General features: G+C 41.4%; 1 protein-coding gene across 1 annotated transcript in view; it reads right to left on the bottom strand.

Annotated features, from left to right (window-relative positions):
• ADAMTS12 (ADAM metallopeptidase with thrombospondin type 1 motif 12) overlaps positions 1-22,599 on the bottom strand; it is a 744,436-nt gene that overhangs the window by 365,022 nt on the left and 356,815 nt on the right. The window contains exons 6-8 of the mRNA XM_030193011.1: positions 20,493-20,617; positions 4,219-4,368; positions 2,883-3,026 (exon numbers count right to left, since the gene is read on the bottom strand). Of these exons, the coding sequence (XP_030048871.1) occupies positions 2,883-3,026; positions 4,219-4,368; positions 20,493-20,617 (419 nt within the window). The remainder of the gene's footprint in view (positions 1-2,882; positions 3,027-4,218; positions 4,369-20,492; positions 20,618-22,599) is intronic.

Raw genomic sequence — 22,599 nt, forward strand, 5'->3', positions numbered from 1 at the left:
GAGACTTGATATACTGCCTTTCTGAGGTTTTTGCAACTACATTCAAAGCGGTTTACATATATTCAGGTACTCATTTTGTACCAGGGGCAATGGAGGGTTAAGTGATTTGCCCAGAGTCACAAGGAGCTGCAGTGGGAATTGAACGCAGTTCCCTGGAATCAAAGTCCACTGCGCTAACCACTAGGCTACTCCTCCACAGAGAGCAACCCCAGAGTGAAGCAGAAACGCCCAGAATACAGGAACTACTAAGATTACCAGAACTACAAGACACAGCTAGGAATGGGCTAGCTACAGTCAGACTCTAAAGAGGCAGAACAGCTTCTCTTGGAAGACAGGTAGTTTCTATCCTAAAGGTCACTGATTCAAGTTCCCCTACTTTTTAGGAGTATATACTCCTGTGCAGTTTTATAAGAGCTATTTTCAGAGAGCAAAGCATGCTATACAAGGGGAAAACATGTATCAAATTACCCCCATAAAGGATTATTTTTCTCAATAGCAATTTACCCAAGTCAATTCAGCTAAAAATCCATCAAGGAAGCTGTTCCTTGGAATTTATTTAGAGTAGAGTTTGAAAAAAAAAAAATAGCTAGATTAGATTTTTAAATTTATATACATTCTTGTACAGTAAAAAATAAAAAGAGAGAAACAGCATATCCAAAATCCACAGGCCCTTTATATGCATATTAAGGAGAAATTATGGGCTCCTTTTACAAAGCCACAGTAGTGATTCCCAGCACAGCAAATATGACAAAGGCCATTCAACTCCTATGGGCTTTGTTGCATTTACCGCATGGGAATCACTACCGCGGCTTTGTAAAATGAGCCCAATGCTTGTACTTTCTCTTTGAAAATGAGGTAGAAGATCATTGCACACAAATAACCCTAAGCTGTCCTTTTACTAAGCTGCAGGAAAAAGGGCCCTTACCGAGTGGTAATGCGGTGGTGGCGGTAAGGGCTCCCACATTAACCCGGCAGTACTGGGCAGTGCACAGTGATGCCGATTGATACCAGGTTAGCGAGAAGCTACAGAAAAATTTTTTTTGAATCGCCATAAATGGTATGCACTCCAGCCGGAACTACCGCCGGTGGCCATGTTGGGCTGGCAGGAGTTCCGGATTAGCGAGCGGTAAGCACGTGTTTGGCTTACTGCGGCTTTGTAAAAGACCCCCTAAGTGAGTTATGTCTGATGGACTGTAGCCAAGCGCAAGTAAAATCCTGAAAGTGAAAATAATCTAGTTCTATTGTACTGCTATTTTGATATTGACTTTGTAAGAGCAGACTAGATAAAAGGCAATTTCCCATATAGAATATTCTCTCATTTGTTTTAAGAATGTGGTTGAAATAGTTCAAATGGAGCAGTGTGCTTAAAAATGAGCAGTAATGTTTGAAAAGATATTAAAGTTATATCCATTCCTCTTTAACAATTTCTCTGTCACTAAATGGAAGACCATTCCATTCATGACTGAGATACTGATGCTTTTCATATCTGCGAAGCTGATACAGAATGCTTATTTCAGCAGACCCTTGATACCTGAGAGAAGCATATCTTTTTATTTTAAATTAATTCACAGATAATATTGTTCCTCCTTAAATAATAGTGTCTTCCTAGCCATCACACTACTATATGAAACTGGCATATAAAGTATTGTTATTCAATAGCTAAATCTACACTGCATAAAATGTATTTTGCTTTAAGCATTCTCCCTTATAACCACTGATACAAGAGAATGGAGATTTTAAATATCTTTAAAATCTCCCTTCTTCAGAGTGGTTTATTTTATTATAACTTTTAGAGGTATCTACTTTTTTTTATAATACAGAAACAGCTGTTATTTAAGAAAAACAATAAGGATATGATATAGTCTTATGAAAAGATAGGCTTATTTCACAGATGTAAGATAGAATGCCTACTGATAAATATCCTTTAATGGCAGAAGATCTTTGGGGCTGAACAAGTTCAGATTAGATCTGAACTCTCAAAACTGAAGAGGGGGCCATAAATCACCTCCAGAAATCGGTGACATTTTCAAGGCTGACTATTATCAACTTGGCTTGCATCCAAGCTTCCTTGCTCTATTTCAGAAATATTCCAGCAAATCCTAACTGGTTTTTGATTCCCATTTGCAAAGCTGGGAATTAAATACTGCATTCTCAAAACTAGGTTATAAATATATATGATCAAAGTACAACTCTTTGCCAATGATTTGTTAACTGACTACCTCTTTTGCTTAGAACCATTTTACACCCACCTATCAATGAAATAGAATTATTTTGGTAATAAGTATGAATAAAGGCCATATAGGGCTAGATTCTATATATGGCACCATAAAAATCAGCACTGGAAAAAAATACACCTAGGCATATTCTATAAATTATGCCTGAAGTTAGACGCAGTTTATAGAATATGCCCATCCATGCGACTAAATTTAGTTGCAGGTATTTATGCCAAGTATAACTTGGTGTAAATGCTGGCAACTAAGTTAGGAATGGAACGGGTGTTTTCTTTATCAATGCACATAGATTTTAGAAATACCCATGACCCACCAATTCCATGCCCATAGCCATGCCCCCGTTCGGTTCTGCATCTTAGAATTTACATGCAGAATTTTACAGAATACACTTAGCAAGTTCTGCATGTAAATTCTAATTAATGCCAATTAGTGTCAATTGCTTGTGAAGTGGCAATTATCGGCGCTGATTGGCTTGTTAAGATAATTAAGTTGCATGCGCAAATCAGAATACGATCTGATTTGCGTGCACAACTCTGGTAGCACCATATAGAATCCGGGGGATAGTGGTTAGAAAAATACATTATTGTTTACAGTTAAGTAGAGCCGACGACCAGTGCCTTTTAAACTCAAACAGATATTGTAGTCACTCACTCTAAGAAGTGTGTGATGTACTCCTTGCTACACTGGGACCAGGTCAGTGGTGAAGGGTCATACTGCAGTTGACGAGACATGATATATGGACGCTTTCCAACAGGTTCACAGTCATTTCCTTGTCCATCATGCTGGATACCAAAACTAGAAAACATATCGAAAACATGAGCCCTGACATCTGTAAGCTAGATCTGTCAAAGGACTATAGCCAGGATTATGCACATTGAGATTATAATTTTAAATCTATTTTACTATATACAAATATTTACAACTATATTTATTGAAAACCACTTTCATCAATCTTGGAAGCAATTGTTATAACTAACTAAATAAGGGGTCCTTTTACCAAGCAGAGGGTAAAAAGGACAAATAATGGCATGGCCATGCGGTAAAATTTCATGTACCATGTGGCCATGCAAGGGGGAGCACTTAATGCCACCCACAGAGCTGGCATTAAGGGCTCCCACGCTAACCCGGTAGTAACAGGGTAGCACGCGGGGTTGCCCGATTATCATCAGGTTAGCATCACACTAGAAAATAGCTAGCTATTTTCCCTACCATGGCAAATGGTGCATGCAAGGGCTGGAACTACCAACGGTGCCTGCACTGGGCTGGTGGAAGTTCCAGATTAGCATGCAGTAAGCCTGCATTGGACATATCGCTGCTCTGTAAAAGGGCCCGTAAATAAACAAGAGTCGTTAAAATCATTTTAACAGTCTTAATAAATATTAATCTTCTTTAATCTTTTCTTCTTTTTAGATTCAGATTCTGATAATTTTATTGGTATGACCTTTATATATATATATTGTCAGAATACTCATTTATTTTATGTATTTATTTACTTTACATGGGCATTCCCACCCCCTTCCCCCACATACATTCACTGTAAATACTGTACCTCCAAAATGATACCAACAGAATGCTGGCAAAAAACAGTCACAGCTTTATTAACAATTACTAGTAACACCTCAAAGAACACATCACTAACATTCCATATCCATACCCATCTCCCATTTTGGCCTCACAACTCTATGATAGCTTCTATTCTTCTTATAGCCTTGTCTCACACAAATAATTCCAGCCCCATCTCAACAATTCACAACTGCTCTTAGCCACTCAGCTAGCTGGTCATGCTCTAGTTGTAATGAAATACACATGGTACTCTATGAAGTGAGCTCTGCAATCATAAAAACAGACATGTGCATGAGAGAAGAGCTAGGGCAGAACACTTTTCATCAAAGTTATCTTAAATCAAGAACTCGCAATAAGCCCTTTTCATTTTGGCTTTCACATTTCATTTTGTAAATGTTGATCATGCTACATCTCATACATATACCTGTGTCCAAGTTCATGTGCAATAGTGAACGCCAAGGGCAGTCCAGAATCCTCATTTATATTACAGCTGCGGTGTGGCTGGCACAGTCCAGATAGATGCGACAAACCTAAGGTTTCACAGGGGCGATTCATACCAGCACAAATATCTTTCCTGGAAGAAGAAATGTAAACACACAAACAATGATTCATATAAATAAGGTGATAAAGTTAATCTCAATGATGTTAGATAAATCAGTGATAATTTGTTTAATCTTTTTTTCCCTAATGTGCCAGGCTTTTCTGATGTGACTCCTTTACCCTTTGACAGAGCCCAAAGGTCTAAAGACTTTGCATTATACAACAAAGATATAGGATGTAAACTGGCCTTATGGCTGATGCTGTCATGTCCTTTGAAGAGACCAAGACCCCCTTTTACTAAGGCGTGCTCACGTTTTTAGCGCACGCTAAACATTAGAGATGCCAATGCATTCCTATGGGCGTCGCTAACATTTAGCACGTGCTAAAAACGTGAACGTACCTTAGTAAAAGATCTCCCAAATGAATAAGTGTATTCTATAATACTGATGAGTGCTTTCTCCAATCAATTTAATTCATTGCTGATTAAATAAGAGATCTCTCATATTGTTATGGTACCAACCATTTAATGGTGTAACTGTAAGATAAGCTTATACTTGTTATAATCCTTGAAACATCTTGTGTCCATGATAACTTAACTTGTGCTTAATATGTACATATTACATATTGTGTGTTGCTTTGCAACTGCTGCAACATGAACATCTATATAAGTCTCAAATTATTCAGGGGTCCTTTTACAAAGGCGTGCTAAAAAATGGCTTGCAGTAGTGTAGGCGCGGGTTTTGGGCACACGCAGATCCATTTTTTGGAGCACCTGTAAATAAGGCCTCTCTTTTTTTTTTTGCTGAAAATGGACGTGCAGCAAAATCAAAATTGCCGCGCGTCCATTTTGGGTCTGAGACTTTACCGCCAGCCATAGACCTAGTGGTAAAGCATCTGGGCGGTAATGACCTACGTGCGTCAAATGCCACTTGGTATGCATCCGTTATGCGTGAAAGAAAATAAAAAATATTTTGCGGGCGCACACCAAAATTGAAATTACCGGAAGGGCCACTTGGTAACCGGGCGGTAACTCCAATTTAGCACGCGTTTGGTGCGTGTAGGCACCTACGCAGCTTAGTAAAAGGGGCCCTCAATGTTTTATACAAGACCACTTATCTAGAGCAGCTGTGCTATCTAACTACTTCAACTGGCAAGTCCCACTTGAACAGCGGTTCTCAAAGCCCACCAGCTTAGCCTGTGTCTAGTAGAACTACAGTTTTAGGGACCACCATTAACGTACAAAAGTTTAGATTGTGAGCCCACTAGGGACAGAGAAAGTACCTGCATATAATAAATGTAAACAACTTTGGTTGTACCACGGAAATACATGATCCATGTCCCTTCATGGACTTTCCCTCTGCTATATCGGTGGAACAAATATGTATGGGAAATATGTATGTACATTTATTCATGTGTTCAGACTGCAATCCCATAAAAATGCTCAAAGAGGTGAATAAAAATATGCGGGTTGAATTTTCTGTCTGCCAGTCCACACTTAGATAGAGCCATTTATTGTCCATTGATAAATATACCAACTTAGTTTGTGTCTACTAGAACTAGGTGGATATATTTATCCACTCTCATGGATACTATTTTGTCCTCCTGGACAAGTAACTTCTTGGCTAGATTCCTTTGAAACTTAACCGCCAACTGTGAGAATGAATACAGAAATGCAAGATCAGGTACATCTGAAAAGCCATGGGAGGAAACTCCTTGGATAACAAAACCTAGAAACGATACTTTAGCCCTAAAGAGAACCCTTGCCTGAATCCATAAAAATGATAAATGTCTAAGGTACAATTTTCCCACGGTCAAGAGTTAGACATTTTTTTTTTTTAGAAAAAGTAGAATTGGAATCCCTAAAGAAGGGCCATATGATATCTTCAAGGCATCTATACTGAGCCCATTGCATTGAACAGCTTGTGCTGTGTGTGTGTGTATTTATTAAGCTATGTATATAAATCAGATCCCTGCATTCCTGTGGTCCTCTGTGTTTAGCCCTTATGTGTGCTCTCAATGCCTTTTTGAATTTTGTAGTTACTGCTCACCTCAGGGCATGCAGGGAGGAACAGAATTCCTCCTCCCTCTGATTATTCTCTTCGGGAGAAAGAGGGATGGAAGCTGTGCCTAGGTTATAGATCCAGCGTGTTGAGAGACCTGAATCTCTCCATGCTGAGGCAGTAAACTGCTGCTTGATTTTTCCTTTCAGGGTAGCAATTCATGTGTAGTGCTGTGCTTTGGTACTGTTAGTGCTGTGGTTCAGTATTTCAAGCACTAGTCACTGCCCCCCCCCCCCCAAATATTCAGTGCTATTTAACCAGCTAGAATGGCTGTAGACCAGTTAAATAGCACTTAACCGGCTATCCACTGATATTAAGTGAGGCTAACCGGCTATTCCCTGCTGAATATCCCCAGTTAGTGGCTAGTGGATAGCCGGTGATATCGCCTGATAAAACCTGCTATCGATTTTTAAAGCTGGTTTAGCAGCAATATTTGGCCGAGTGAAAACATGGGATATCTTTTGCTGTTTAAAGATAACCAACTAAATCTGAATATCGACGTAACCTGTTACCTTTAAACCAGCCAAAAATAAAAAGGATATTCAATGCCGGTCACCAAAAACATCCTGGCATTGAATATTTGGGCTTAGCACTGACCGTGGAAGTTAACCAGTCTAACTCCTGTGGTCTCAATATTGGCCCCTGACCGTTGTCCCTTCTGGAGAGAGGCTGATCACAGACTTGGATTCAGACTGTATCTGCAGAATCCAAATCTATCTCAGCACAACTGTAAGTGATTGAATTGTTCATCTTGTCATCAATTGTATTAAAGAATGGGATCAAGGATGAGAATCAATTCTTGGTAACAAAAGCTCCAGGTTTAAGCCTCTGGATATACAGGGCCAGAAGAGTCAAAATTCACTTCATTATAGTGTGATGAGAGGATTTTTCATCATATAGCCTCAGTGGCAAAGAACCAGTGTTGTGTCAGCAGTATTCAGAACGGCTTCAGTGAGAGCTAATTGCTACAGAAATCAGTCAATGTGAGGAAGATTACTTGCTGATTAGCTGTGATGACAGTGTGAGCACTGCCAGGATTGAAGTGTGATCATTATAAATTAATCTGATAATTCAAACTTGGGAAAATAAGTGTGTGATCAGAAAATGACAGGAAAGTCTTACACTGCGCTGAGCAGTATTAACAACTAATGTGCCATATAAGGAAATTTGTGAGCAGCCCATTGTGCTACCTTGGCAACAAACATTGTATCAATTTTGGCACAGCCAAGTTACATCAGTGCTCACAGCTTGTATTAAAAAAAAAAAGAGGTTTATTCTTGTCAGTGTGATTATATAAAGCGCTGCCAAGGGGTCTCGATTTTTGAGAGGGAGATTTTAGTACATGCCCCAGCCATGCCTGTTCTGTCCTTTGACAGCCTTGCCTTAGTTATAGTAGGTTCCTGAAATGTGTTTAATGCGTTACTGCAGATTTATTTATTTATTTGTTACATTTATACCCCACATTTTCCCACCTATTTGCAGGCTCAATGTGGCTTACAAAGTACCGTAAAGGCGTTTGCCATTCCGGTTGATAACAAATACAAGATTGTGTTGTGGTCAAATGAGATAGAAGTGAATCAGGCGTCATGGGTCGAGGGAAAGAGAATGGTAGATTGTCCAGTTCGATCTTTGATTATGTTGTGTTGCAGGGTATGGGGATTTATGTTGGATCGTTGGGATAGGCTTTTTTGAAGAGGTGGGTTTTTAATGACTTCCTGAAGTTTAGGTGGTTATGTATTGTTTTCACAGCATGCGGGAGTCCATTCCATAGTTGTGCGCTTATGAAGGAAAAGCTAGATGGATAAGTTGTTTTCTACTTTAGGCTTTTGCAGTTTGGGTAATGTAGGTTTAGATATGAATGTGCTGATCTGAGTCTGTTTCTGGTTGGAAGATCTATTTGGTCTGTGATGTATCCTGGGACTACGCCGTAGATGATTTTGTGGACCAATGTGCATATTTTGAAGATGATCCGTTCTTTGATTGGGAGCCAGTGCAGCTTTTCTCAAAGGGGTTTAACACTTTCAAATCGTGTTCTACCATATATCAGTCTGGCTGCTGTGTTTTGGGCGGTCTGTAGTTTTTTTGTGAGTTCTTTACATCCCACATAGATTCTGTTACAGTAATCGGCATGGCTGAGGGCCATTGATTGTGTTAGTTTCCGAAAGATATCCCTCGGGAAGAAAGGTTTTATTCATTTGTTTCCACATTGAGTAGAACATTTTCTTTATTATGGTTTTTACTTGGCTCTCGAGAGTGAGATTGCGGTCGATTGTGACTCCAAGTATTTTTAGGCTGTCTGAGATACGGAGTGCATGTCCTGGTGTGTTTATGGTTCTGGGTTTGTAGTTATGTTGAGATGAGAGGATAAGGCAGTGTGTTTTTTCAGTGTTCAATTTCAGTTGAAATGAGTTTGCCCAAGAGTCCATGATGTTTAGGCCATCATTGATTTCATTAGTTACTTCATTCATTCAAGTCATGTCTGAAGGGAATGAAGATCGTAACATCATCTGCATAGATGAATGGGTTAAGGCCTCGATTGGATAACGACTTTCCTCTAACTTACAGATCTGTCTGTAAGATAGAGGAGCAATGCATTATGTGTAATATATTTATTTATTTATTGCATTTGTATCCCACATTTTCCCACCTCTTTGCAGGCTCAATGTGGCTTACAATACATCATGAGTGATGGAAATATATTAGAAAATAGACATTTAGTGTTACAGAAGGATCTTTGGTAACATGATAATGATAAGACATGATAGTAGTATTACAAGCAAGTATTATAAGATATTCTGAGTGTGTGTAGAGGAGTTGTGTATATTCATATTGGTTGATCTTTGTGGTAAGCCTTGTTAAGGAGATGGGTCTTCAGTAGTTTGCGGAAGTTCATTAGTTCGTAGATCTTTTCTAAGTTGTGCGGTAGTGCGTTCCATAACTGTGTGCTTAAATAGGTAAAGTTTGACGCGTGCATTAATTTGTATTTTAGACCTTTGCAGTTAGGGAAGTACAGCTAGTGCAGACACACTTGTCTGTTTAAAAGCTGTTATCATTGATGTAATGTTGCTTGAACCTCTTCTCCTTCTCAGCCTAGCTTGACTGCCTTGCTACCTGATGGCTCTGTGTCATTGGTCTTTATGCTCTTGTTCTTTGGGCTTGGGAGCCCCCCTGCTTTTCCCCTTGTTCTAGCTTTGAAACTTTCTCCATCTTGTTTTCTGTCAGTACTTGGCCTGATAAACTCCCTGAAGAGAACTTGGTTTTTTACCTTGTAAAATATGTCTTGTCAATAAGATATAGCACGTTCCAGGCATCCATTTCTGAGCTGTCTCTGCCTGTTCATCTGTTTTCCACCTCAGCAGTAGAATTGTTTTTCCTCAGACTTCTACCTCCAAGCATTGTTCAGCCCAGAATAACGAAGTCCCTGTACTATGAAGCACCCCTTCTGACTGTGAGTACATTGATATGTTTATGCAATAAAGAAAATATCAGAAAAAGAAAGAGGCTTCAGGGTGTGCTGCTGTGCCACTTCTATATCTACATATCTATCTGTCTATATAGACAGAAATCTCTCTCTGTATGTATATGTGTGTATATATATATATATATATATATATATATATATATATATATATATATATATATATATATATATATGAGAGAGAGAGAGAGAGATTTAAATTTTTTAAAAAAGCAAATAGCTTGCTGATGCCACGCTTGACAAATTTGGGGTAATGATGTTTTATAAAATATTTCTATGTTTATGTACAAGTCGGGAAAGGACTGGATTGTATTCCATCTGTTTTAAAACCTTAGTGTAATTATTAATGACTACATTTACCTCACCCTCCTCGCACTTTTTCCGCCGTCCTTCTACTCAAAGGATGCTTTTTGTTTCTATATTGATCAATTCAGCTAAACACCATCGCTTTTCCCGCTTTCCAACCTCGAGACCCCCTCCAACCCCCTCACCTCATGCTTTTTCTGTTTTCCAGCACTGAGCTGAGGGCCCGCGATGCGCCTGCGGTGACGCCGCTCCTTTCACAGCAGTGGAACGGCAGCTGCTGGGGATGGTATATCATAGATAGGCACCCTCTTTCTACATACCCCGCCTGTTCCCTCTCCTCTTACCCGGCATTCTCTGTCCTACTGGGCTGGCCAGTGCTGTTTCTCTCGATGAACAGCAGCAGCGTGGGAAAACAACAAATAGGAAATGCAGGGCCACAGCCGTCAGGTATGTGCTGTCGGCTCTGCCAGTCCCCTGCCCCTGGTGATATCAACTTTCCATTCCGGGGCAGGGGACCGGCAGAGCCGACAGCGCATGTCTGAAGGCTAGGGAGCTGGGGAGCTGGGGAGCCGTGTTTACTGTTTTGCCACCACTGTTGCTCTTTGGGAGAAGCAGCAGCAGCGGTGCGGTGGTGCAGTGTCAGCACTGAGCGGGAGAATTTCCTGCTTTGGCGGGAGTGCGGGAGGTGACCCGCCAAAGCAGGAGTCTCCCGCTCAATGCGGGAGATTTGGAAGGTCTGTATATATGATGGCACAGCTCAGCTCAAAGGCAAAATGTGAGCTGGCTGAACAGCAAGTTCAGGCTGAAATGGATGAGGCCTCACACACACACCATAAAGGAGACCTTCCCTGGAACTAGAGAGGAGTCTGTCTCCAGACCTCACAGACTGTATAAAGATATGGGAAATATACACCACAGACAGGCAGAGACATCTGACTGAATTAAGTTAAAAATGGCACAAGGACGAGTTGGTCCGAGTTTTGAAATGTTAATGAGTCTCAGCTCCCGGTGACGCCATTCTTAGCGAAACACAATACCGTGTAGAGCTCCGTCATGCATTTCTTTTAAGACTGAAGGGAGCGGTTAAAAGACTCAGATCTTCAAAGTTGTTGCGAGTGATGTTGTATTGAATACCACATCATACTGTGCTAAGAGGGATTGAACAGAGGATGGTATTAAATGTTTGGAGTTCAATAGCATAAGGATTGATGAAAATCAATAGTCTGTATCATTAGGAACAGGAGGATGACATCGGCAATGGTGCAACCGATTTAAACCATGTAATAATAATATGGGTCATCCTTGAAGAACAAGCCATTAGAATTTAGCATTCTATTGTTAGGATTTTTAAAATGTTAATAGAGATTTAATAAAGAATAAAGGATCAGTTGAATTAGAAAAGGTACAGAGAAGGGCGACTAAAATGATAAAGGGGATGGGACGACTTCCCTATGACAAAAGGCTGAAGTTGCTTGGGCTCTTCAGCTTGTTGAAAAGATGGCTGAGCGAAGATATGATAGAGGTCTGTAAAATAATGAGTGGAGTGGAACGGGTAGACGTGAATCGTTTGTTCACTGTTTCCAAAAATACTAGGACTAGGGGGCATGTGATGAAGCTACAAAGTAGTAAATTTAATATGAACTGGAGAAAATATTTCTTCACTCAACGTGTAATTAAATTCTGGAATTCGTTGCCAGAGAATGTGGTAAAAGCGATTAGCTTAGTGGGGTTTCAAAAAGGCCTGGACGGCTTCCTAAAGGAAAAGTCCATAGACCATTATTAAATTGACTTGGGGAAAATCCACTGCTTATTTCTAGGATAAGCAGCATAAAATGTATTGAACTTTTTGGGATCTTGCCAGGTATTTGTGACCTGGATTGACCACTGTTGGAAACAGGATGCTGGGCTTGATGGACCTTTGGTCTGTCCCAATGTGGCAATACTTACGTACTTATCAGTATTTTCTAATTAGGAGTGTTCTATATTTTGCCACTTTTGAGAACCCAGTTTAATTTTAAAATAATTTATATTCATTGTGGATATCCTGATAACCTGACTGGCTAGGTGTGTCCCGAGGATTGGGTTGAGAACCCCTGATATAGAGTGAAATATTTTTACTTCAAGTTTTAAACATTGTACATAACCAAAGCTGAACCTGTGCTCTGAATATCTTGAACTGTATATGAGGAAAAACGTTCAAAGCTATTTGAGTAAGTAAACTGAATTATCACCCTCTGCCTGGTTAAAAGCATGTGAAGGCATTCACAGCTTGTGTAATTTTAGCTAGGTAGAAAAAGGGACTCACTTTGTGTGCATTTAGGTCAGGAGGGTAAAAAAGCAAATGTATGAATGTTATTTTAGCTCTCTTGGCAGCTGCAGAAATAGGAAGAGCTTTTTGTACATACTTTACTGCTGTTAATTTTCTAAGAAGAACAATGTGTGTTGTTTTTGTTTAAAAACTCATTACAATGTATGTGGGGTTAAAGTGTCCATATTACAAATAAGGCATGCTGTACAAAATTGCCTTGCATCCTGTTTCATTAATGTTTATGTAAAAAGGAATAGAGGTGGATGACAAACCTCCAGCAGCCAAATGCAAGTTCAAAGGAAATTTTATTGTTGAAGTGTGCTGCAGCAACTAAGAAAGCAACTAGAATGTTAGGTATTATTAGGAAAGGAATGGAAAACAAAAATGAGGACGTTGTAATGCCTTTATATCGCTCCATGGTGCGACCGCACCTCGAATATTGTGTTCAATTCCAATCACCGCATCTCAAAAAATAGTGGAATTAGAAAAGGTACCAAGAAGGGCGACAAAAATGATAAAGGGGATGGGATGCCTTCCCTATGAGGAAAGGCTGAAGAGGCTAGGCCTCTTCAGCTTGGAGAAGACACAGCTGAGGGGAGATATGATAGAGCTCTATAAAATAATGAGTGGAGTGGAACGGGTGGAAATCAGTGGCGTAGCTACATGGGGCCTGCGGGGGCCTGGGCCCCCATAGATTCCAGCCTGGACCCCCCTCCCAGCGAATCCACCCCCGCCGCCGCCTACCTTCGCTTTTGCTGGCGGGGGACCCCAGTCCCCGCCAGCCGACATCCTCTCCGTCCTGCTGAGAGAAAAAAGTCTTCTTACGGCTGTTGCATGCTGACGTCCTGCATGCAACAGCTGGAAGAAGACTTTTTTCACTCAGCAGGACGGAGAGGACGTCGGCTGGCGGGGATTGGGGTCCCCAGCCAGCAAAAGCGAAGGTAAGCGGCGGCGGGGGCGGGTTCACGGCGGGAGGGGGGTCGACAAAGATGTGGGGGGGGGGGGCGGCACCGGGGGGGGGGCTAAAATGTGCCCCCTCCCCTCGGACTCTGGACCCCCCTCCCATGGAAGTCTGGCTACACCCCTGGTGGAAATGAATCGTTTGTTTACGCTTTCCAAAAATACTAGGACTAGGGGGCATGCAATGAAACTACAAAGTAGTAAATTTAATACAAATCAGAGAAATGTTTTCATCACTCAACGTGTAATTAAACTCTGGAATTTGTTGCCAGAGAATGTGGTAAAAGCGGTTAGCTTTGTAGGGTTTCAAAAAGGTCTGGACGGCTTCCTAAAGGAAAAATCCATAGACCATTATTAAATTGACTTATATCTGGGATAAGCAGCATAAAACGTGTTGAACTTTTTTGGGATCTTGCCAGGTATTTGTGACCTGGATTGGCCAGTGTTGGATACAGGATGCTGGGTTTGATGGGCCTTTGGTCTGTCCCAGTGTGGCAATACTTATGTAAGCCTCTCATATAAAATTTATTCCAAACTTGCATTTGGCTGTTGGAAGTTTGTTGGTCATCCGTACTCCTTTTTACACATTGTTTTTCGCGTAGGGGTCCTTTTTCCTGTTCTTTCTTTGTGTGGTCATTCATGTTAATTTCATGTGCACCGCCTTCTCATTCTTCCCTCTTCCCTCTTGCCCTAATTTAAAACAACCTCTTATAACTATATGGAGATACACCTTGACACCTCTTCAATCACTTTTTATTCTTAGCTTAAGCAAGTTATTTTAAATTCAATGTATCCTTTCATAGCCCTAAGATAATAACATTTTAAGGACAAATAGATATTCATATTGGCATACATTTATCTATGTCAAAGAAATAAATGACCGGTAATCCAGAAAAACAGGCTTCTGTTAAAACAGTGCTACAATCTTTGTATTCTATGAACTACTTTAGCAATATATTGTCTTAAAATACCATAGTAATATTTTGTCATATGTAATACCACCTACTGTTAAGAGTTATTCTGTCTGTCTCTCTGGGGTCCTTTTACAAAGGTGCACTGAAAAATAGCTTGTGGTAGTGTAAGCGCGGGTTTTGGGCATGCGCCAATCCATTTTTCAGTGCGCCTGTAAAAAAGGCCTCTTTTTTCCCCAAAAATGGACCTGCGCCAAAATCAAAATTGCCGCGTGTCCATTTTGGGTCTGATACCTTATAAGTATTGCCATACATAAGTATTGCCATATTGGGACAGACCAAAGGTCCATCAAGCCTAGCATCCTGTTTCCAACAGTGGCCAATCCCGGTTAAGAGTTGGTTTAAATGTAATTGGAGTACCTGCAATATGAATGGAAAGGTCATAGTTTAAAGGGGGAGAATTGGAAAGGAGCAAATAATGAGTTTTATCAGGATTTAGCTTTAGTTTTGCAGTAGATAGCCAATTAGCTACTGTGAGAAGTTTCTGATTGAGATCATTGATAGTAGATTGATCAGTTATCTAGGGTGGCAATGATCTAAATATCATCAGCATATACATAAGCTGTTATTCCAAGGGACTGAGTAACAGTCAGCTTTGAAGCCATGAAGACATTGAAAAGCGTAGGAGCTAATAAAGAGCCTTGTGGGACTTCACAATCTAGTGATCAGCAGATGAATTTTGCCAATAGATGGATATAGGATCTATTGTAGAGATAATTCGGAAACCAATAGTGGACTATGCTGGTAATGCCAAGATCAGACAGGCATTGAAGGAGAATGGAGTGGTCGATGAGATCAAAAGCTGTTAAATCTAAGGATAGAAGAAGAATGATTTTACCTTAATCAGGATGATGCAGCATAGTCATAGTTAAGCCAAGAAGAACAGTTTCAGTGCTGTGGGAGATCTTTTTATATACACTTCAGGTTCTGGTCAAAGTCTTTAAGTTTTAAAAACCGACACCTTAAAAAACTTAAATTCATTATCCAACTCCTCTCTCTCCATCTCTTCTTTTTTCTTACATGTTTGTGTTAATTATATCATTGAATCCAATGAACATTTATTAAGAATGGCTTCCCACTGTTTCATAAAAATGTCATCATCAGAAAACATCTTGGATGGTTTAGAGTTTCTTAAAACCCTATGGATTCTTTTATATATCTACATGTCAGTCATTTACTTAATTTTATTGCTTCCTCCAATGTGCGATATGGGTGTCCATTGCCTCACCTTCCTTAAAAAAGCGTTCTGGAGGAAGCAAGTCATTAAGTTGATCACCTTTGAAACTTAAAATATCCATCCATGGTGAGAAGGACATTATGGTATTCATTTTCAAAAGAGAAAAACATCTCAAAAGTGGTATAACATGGCAGATGGGTGATTCTCGCCAAATGATGGGGCTCCTTTATAAAGGCCTACGCATGTCCAACATGCACAAAATCAGCATTACTGCTCGGCTACTGCGTGCTCTGGGCAGTAATTCTAAATGTGGTGCACGCCAAAAACATGCAGTAGAAAATACTTTCTATTTTCTACCACAGGGTGCTTACCTAGTGGTAAATGGCAGTGGGTGCATGATGCATGCTTACCGCCCGGGTAGCGTGTGAGACCTAACTGATAAGTCAAAGGGTGGTGGTAGGGTCTCAGGCTGAACATGGACACGCGCTGGTTTTCATTTTGCCCTTAAAAAAGGCCCTTTTTCCAGGACGCGGTAAAAAATGGCCCGGCGCACACCCAAAAGACATGCTTGCACTGCCGTAGGCCACTTTTTGCAGTGACTTAGTAAAAGGGACCCGATGTGTGCTTTGATTTATTATTTGAGGACTATAAGAACATTTTAGAAGGCTATCCAGCTTATAATCAAAAGTAATCGCCGGCTATTTCCCGACACAAATCGGGATATGACCGGCGATTTCGCAAAAGCGGCGAAAAGCGTATAATCAAAAGCTACATTTGTGATAGCTTCGCCGCTTTCCCTTCGCCTCACCGGCGAAAGTTCAAAGGGGCGTGTTGGTGGCGAAGTGAAGGCGGGACATGGGCAGGCTTGGGCGTGGTTACCAGATGGCCGGCTTTCGCGGATAATGGAAAAATAAAACCCGGCGATAAGCAGTATTTCGCCGGGTTTACTTGGTCCTTTTATTTTCACGACCAAGCCTCAAAAAGGTGCCCCAACTGACCAGATGACCACCGGAGGGAATGGGGGATGACCTCCCCTTACTCCCCCAGTGGTCGCCAACCCCCTCCCACACTAAAATTAGTAAAATACAAACCTTTTTTGCCAGCCTGTATGCCAGCCTCAAATGTCATACCCAGCACCCTGACAGCAGTATGCAGGTCCCTGGAACAGTTGTTGTTGGTTGCAGTGGACTGCAGAAAGGCAGAGCCAGGCCCATCCCCCCCCCTACTTGTTCCACTTGTGGTGGGTAATGTTGAGCCCTCCCAAACCCCCCAAAACCCACTGTACCCACATGTAGGTGCCCCCCTTCAGCCCTTAGGGCTAGGGTAATGGTGCACACTTGTGGGCAGTGGGTTTTGGGGGGGATTTGGGGGACTCAGCACACAAGGGAAGGATGCTATGCACCTGGAAGCTAATTTGGTTGTTTATAAAAGATGTTTGAAGTGCCCCCTTGGGTGCCCGGTTGGTGTCCTGGCATGTGAGGGGGACCATTGCACTACAAATGCTGGCTCCTCCCATGGCCAAATGCCTTGGATTTCGCCGGGTTTGAGATCGCCGGCAGTTTTTTCCATTATCGCGGAAAAACAAAACTGGCGATCTCAAACCCAGCGAAATCCAAGGCATTTCACCAGCCCACACCGTATTATCGAAAAAAAAGAGGGCCGGCCATCTTTTTTGAAAATACGGTTCCAGCCAGCTGTTGCGCCGCCGCCAAAATAGATTGCCGGTGACCTATTTTGCCGGCGACGTTCAATTATTCCCCTCCACATGAAAGAACTCAAATTGACCAAATATGAAGAATTTCATAGAGATGAGATGGACCACAAGAGTGGCAATATATACTCTTGGTATAAGGACAAAAAAGGAGAGAGTTATTTCAGGATCAAAGACCACTAAATAGAAAGTCAGCATTTAGAGATGGGCTCTTATAAACTAGGGATGTGACTAGTCCCACTACAGTCAGAGAGAATAAAAGACTGCATAGTGATTCAGGAGGAGTGTTTGACCCCTCACTCGTACTATATACTACTCTACCCACAACAAATATCAACCAACAGGTTTTTTAGTTAAGCAGACTCTGGAAAAAGAACTCCACAACAGAAAGCCCAATCAAGTAAGACAGAGAGATGGTTTTCAGTACAGAGGAAGAGGACGAGGGAGAGTGTGATTAGTCCAATACAGGACAGAGTTCCAGATGCAGAGAAAAAAAGAGACTGGAATAATAATAAAAAAAAATAGAATAGTCAGAATTTCTGCCAGAGCACTCACTACCACAGAAGAGAAGGTTCTACTACTACTACTACTACTTAACATTTCTAGAGCGCTACTAGGGTTACGCAGCGCTGTACAAATTAATAACTAAGGACGGTCCCTACTCAGAAGAGCTTACAATCTAAAGGACGAAATGACAAGTTGGGGTAGTCTAGATTTCCTGAGTAGAGGTGTTGTGATTAGGTGCCGAAAGCAACATTGAAGAGGTGGGCTTTGAGCAATGATTTGAAGATGGGTAGGGAGGGGGCCTGGCTTATGGGCTCAGGGAGTTTATTCCAAGCATGGGGTGAGGCGAGGCAGAAAGGACGGAGCCTAGAGTTGGCGGTGGTGGAGAAGGGTACTGAAAGGAGGGATTTGTCTTGAGAGCGGAGGTTACGGGTAGGGACGTAAGGGGAGATGAGGGTAGAGAGGTAAGGAGGGGCTGCAGATCGAGTGCATTTGTAGGTTAGTAGGAGAAGCTTGAACTGTATGCGGTATCTGATCGGAAGCCAGTGAAGTGACTTGAGGAGAGGGGTGGTATGAGTATATCGGTCAAGGCGGAAGATAAGACGTGCGGCAGAGTTCTGGATGGACTGAAGGGGGGATAGGTGGCTAAGTGGGAGGCCGGTGAGGAGTAGGTTGCAGTAGTCAAGGTGAGAGGTAATGAGAGAGTGGATGAGAGTTTGGGTGGTGAGAAGGTTCTCATTAAGAGCTTCTCATTTGTCCCAACACCATGATCTTATGCCTTTAATACGTGTATTGAATTGTTTGTCAGAAAGTTGAAGGTTATTGACTAATCAAATTGCATGTGTGAAGAAACATTGAGATCCTTTTACAAAGGCACACTGAAAAGTGGCTTGCAGTAATGTAGGCATGGGTTTTGGTTGCGCACGCAGAATCATTTTTCAGCGCGCCTGTAAAAAAGGTCTCTTTTTTTTTTTGCAGAAAATGGACATGTGGCAAAATGAAAATTGCCACACGTCCATTTTGGATCTCTGACCTCACCACCAGCCATAGACCTAGCAGTAAAGAATTTGGGTGGTAATGACCTACGCACGCCAGATGCCACTTGGCACACGTCCGCTACGTGTATCCAAAAATAAAAATTATTTTTCAGATGCACATAGCAGACGTGCACCAAAAATGAAATTACCACAAGAGCCACGCAGTAGTCAGGCGGTAAGTCCATTTTGGAGTGCATTGGGCGTGTGTAGGTGCCTACACTGCTTAGTAAAAGGAGCCAGTGTGTTTTAAGCCTGTAAAATGTATTATTTTCCTGCATTATGTTCTGAAGTGTATTTCTCCTATTTGGCCAGCAGGTGGTGTTTCTTTGCTGTAAAGCTGTTACAGAGAACTGATGGGCCGATGATCAGAAGCCCCGCGCTATTCCAAACAGCACTCTAAAAATAACACCGGAACAGCGCAGGGCTATAACGCCCCTATGATCAAAGCTAATAGCATGCAAATTTATGTGTGCTATTAGCTCTGATCATAGGAGTACTTCTCTGATCATAGGGGTACTTCTGCGGAAGGACTGTGCCTGGGCATGCTCCAGACCCCCACCCCCAAAGCCACACCCCCATCCCACAGGGCTTTTAGCATTTAGTGCGCGCTAATTCACTTAACATGCATTAAGATGCATTAAGGCCATAACACTGCTTGCTGAAATCCCCCTTTATTGGCTTAATGCAGCACTTAAACAGACAGTGCTGCTGAATATCACCACAGTCCACCTCTGTGCTGTCTGGTTAGTGCCAGGGTGGTCCATGGGTGAAACTTGAGCAAAGCCTAGGAGGAGCCGGAACGTAACCGGTAACAGCCATATTCAGACTGCTGACCAGATAAGTGGCCAAAGCTAGGATAGCAAAAAGGCTGAATATTGACAGGTGCCCAATTTACTTCTGGGTTGTGGCAACAGCTTTACAGGTATCCCCCCCCTCACTCCCTCGCAATCCAAATCTCCCTCCCTCCCACCCGCAATGTGAAGAAGAGCTGACCAAGCCACCCATGCCCCCTTCTACTCCTGTAGGCCTCCTCTATCCGGACCTATCTAGTAAAGTCCTGGTGGTCTAGTGATACCAACTTATTTCTGCCTGTCACAGCTCCATTTATAAAATGGCTGCCATTAACTCTATTGTTAGTCTCACAGTACTTGAGCACAATATCATTCTGAAGCTATGTATATTTTATTTGGATTAAAGAATGGTAAAATAGATAGTTTCTTTTAGATCTATGATTGATTCAGCTCACCCCTAGCTCTGAGGCACTGAGATCTTTTTCTTCCTTTCACAGTGTTTCTGCCTATATTGTGCTTTTGTTTTAGGATTGTCTTGATTTCAATTTATTGTGTTTACAATATTACCCCTATTTCTAATTCAATATAATGAGGAAGCACCCTGATTTTTCTTTACAGCACAATTTATAAGCCACTAAATACATTATATAATAAATATCAAAATTTAGTTTAAATGTAATACCACAGCAATATTCAGTTTCATCGCTTCACATTTCCTAAAAGAATAATCATCTTTGGAAGAAATTCCAAAGATGTTTAAGTTAATCAGCAAACTAATGGTAATACCTTGCAAAAGTATTTTTGCTACTTATTCATTAAGATCCATCAACTTAGTTGAATAAGTTTTTGGAATACCTGGTGAGCAGTACTGCCACATCATGGTGTGCTGGATGGGCATCACTTTTTGGGTTGATACTCTTCTGCCACTTACAGAAACTGGCTAGTGTATGATCTGCGTGGTGAACAATTTTTAATCCTTGCTAGAATAGAAGAAAACAATGTCAATGTTATTTCTTCTTAAACACTATGGGCTTGATATTCAAGACAATTTGAGGGGCTCCGGCCCGCTTAAATCACCTGGGACCTCCCAGCCACCAATATTCAGTGGCAATTAACCAAGCAATGCCACTGAATATTGGCTCTGAACGCCCATAAAAATGGGGGTGGTGTTGGGGAGGAGCCTGCGGTAATGCGGGTACTGGCAATATTGAGTGCCGAGACCCGCATAGCTAACTTGGCTAAGTTAGGACAGCTCAAAAGCTATCTTCCTTAGCATCCCTCCGGACCGGCCCAGAATGTGACTGATGGGTTGTGCACGCCTTCCAGCAGGTGGAGACTGAGAAAAAAAAACTGTGACTCTAGAGAGAGCCAATAAGAGCCCTTGGCAACAACAGAAAGATCCAGTAATCTCAGTAATCTCAGTCTCCAGCAGGTGGAAGATGGTGAGCCCTTTAGTCTCATTCTTTATATTATATTTATGTTATATTCTTTATATTTTTTTCTATTTCTTGCTGTCATTTTTTTAGTTGGTTTTAATATCTTGGTTTGGGTGAATTTATTTCTTCTGTGCATCTGGATATATTAAAAAAAAAGCCTGTGATTTAGAGCCTCGGGGCAAGGAAGGTCTCTTAGCGCCTCGGGGGTGTCAAACTCGGGTGGCCGGGTCCCTCCCCCCCGTGTCCTCCCTGGTATTCTTTTAAGTTGTGCTTAAGTAAAAAAGAAAAAAAAAGAAAACAAAAAGAGGAAATCTCTGCACAGAAAGGCAGTTTCCTCAAGCTCTTCAGGGGAAGAGCTTTTGAGGCAGGGAGAGGCAGCCACGAGAAAAAAAAAAAGACAAGCTTTGATTTTGATTCTTTGTCCTTTACTTTCACTTTAAACGAGCAAGACAGCTTCTGTTTTCTCTCTGTGATGGTTTGCTGTTGTTTTTTCTGGCTCCTGTTTTGGTTCGCAGTTGGCTTAGGCAGACACGATGGCAGAGAAGCTCCGCTGCTGTTCAGTCCGTCAGCGGCAGGGAGTTGGCTCGAGCGGTGCTTGTAAGTTTTGCACCACGGTAGATGCTTCATTGGAGCAGGGGCTGTAAAAATGTCAGCGCTGTTAGCGGGGGGGGGGGGGGGGGGGGGGTCCAATTCGGCAGTTTTTCTTTTTTATTATTATTTCAAAAATAATTGATAAACAACCTTATCAAGCCTAAGCTTGTACAGAAAGGTATACGTTCAATAATAATTAATAAATGAAAGAAAATTATCAATAGATACACTCAAGTCCTCAAATCTGGATCCAAGATTATCAACAGTGGAGCTATTAATTGAAAACATTGTAAGAAAATTATAAAAACCCGTCTAAGATCAAAGTGACTCATATTAACAGCTCAAAATAAATGCCAATAAACATTAACATTCTCTTAACCCCAAAGAACGTTTGGTTACAAGGAATTTTGTAAGCTGTGATGGCTCAAAGAAAACATATTTTACTGATTGGTACCGGACATTTACATGGGTACTGAAGATGAAAAGTAGCCCCAATCTGAAGAACTCCTAACTTAAGCAGCAAAAACTGCCTAAGTCTTTTCTGAGTTTCTTTAGATACATCCGGAAATATTGATATTTTAAGACCTATGAACTCTTTATCTTTATTCTTAAAGAACATTTTCATAATCCATACTTTATCCAAAGTTAACGCAACAGTTGCCAATAAAGTGGAAGGATCTGCCAACTCAGTGTCAGAAGATTCTAGAATAGCTGAAACATCTAAAGGAGGTTCAGCTTGAGTAGTGGACAATTGTGCTTCTGTTGGATTACTTGGTAGATAGTATACCTGAGAGAAAGGGGGAATAGCATCTTCTTTAAGTCCAAAAATTTCCTTTAAATATCTGTTCAATATTTCACTAGGTGTGATCGATGGCACCCTGGGAAAGTTCAAAAATGGCAGGGTGCTGCCATTTTGAATACGGCGCTCACAGGAG

This window comes from Microcaecilia unicolor, chromosome 2, assembly GCF_901765095.1.
Source record: "Microcaecilia unicolor chromosome 2, aMicUni1.1, whole genome shotgun sequence".
In the NCBI taxonomy this organism is placed as follows: Eukaryota; Metazoa; Chordata; class Amphibia; order Gymnophiona; family Siphonopidae; genus Microcaecilia; species Microcaecilia unicolor.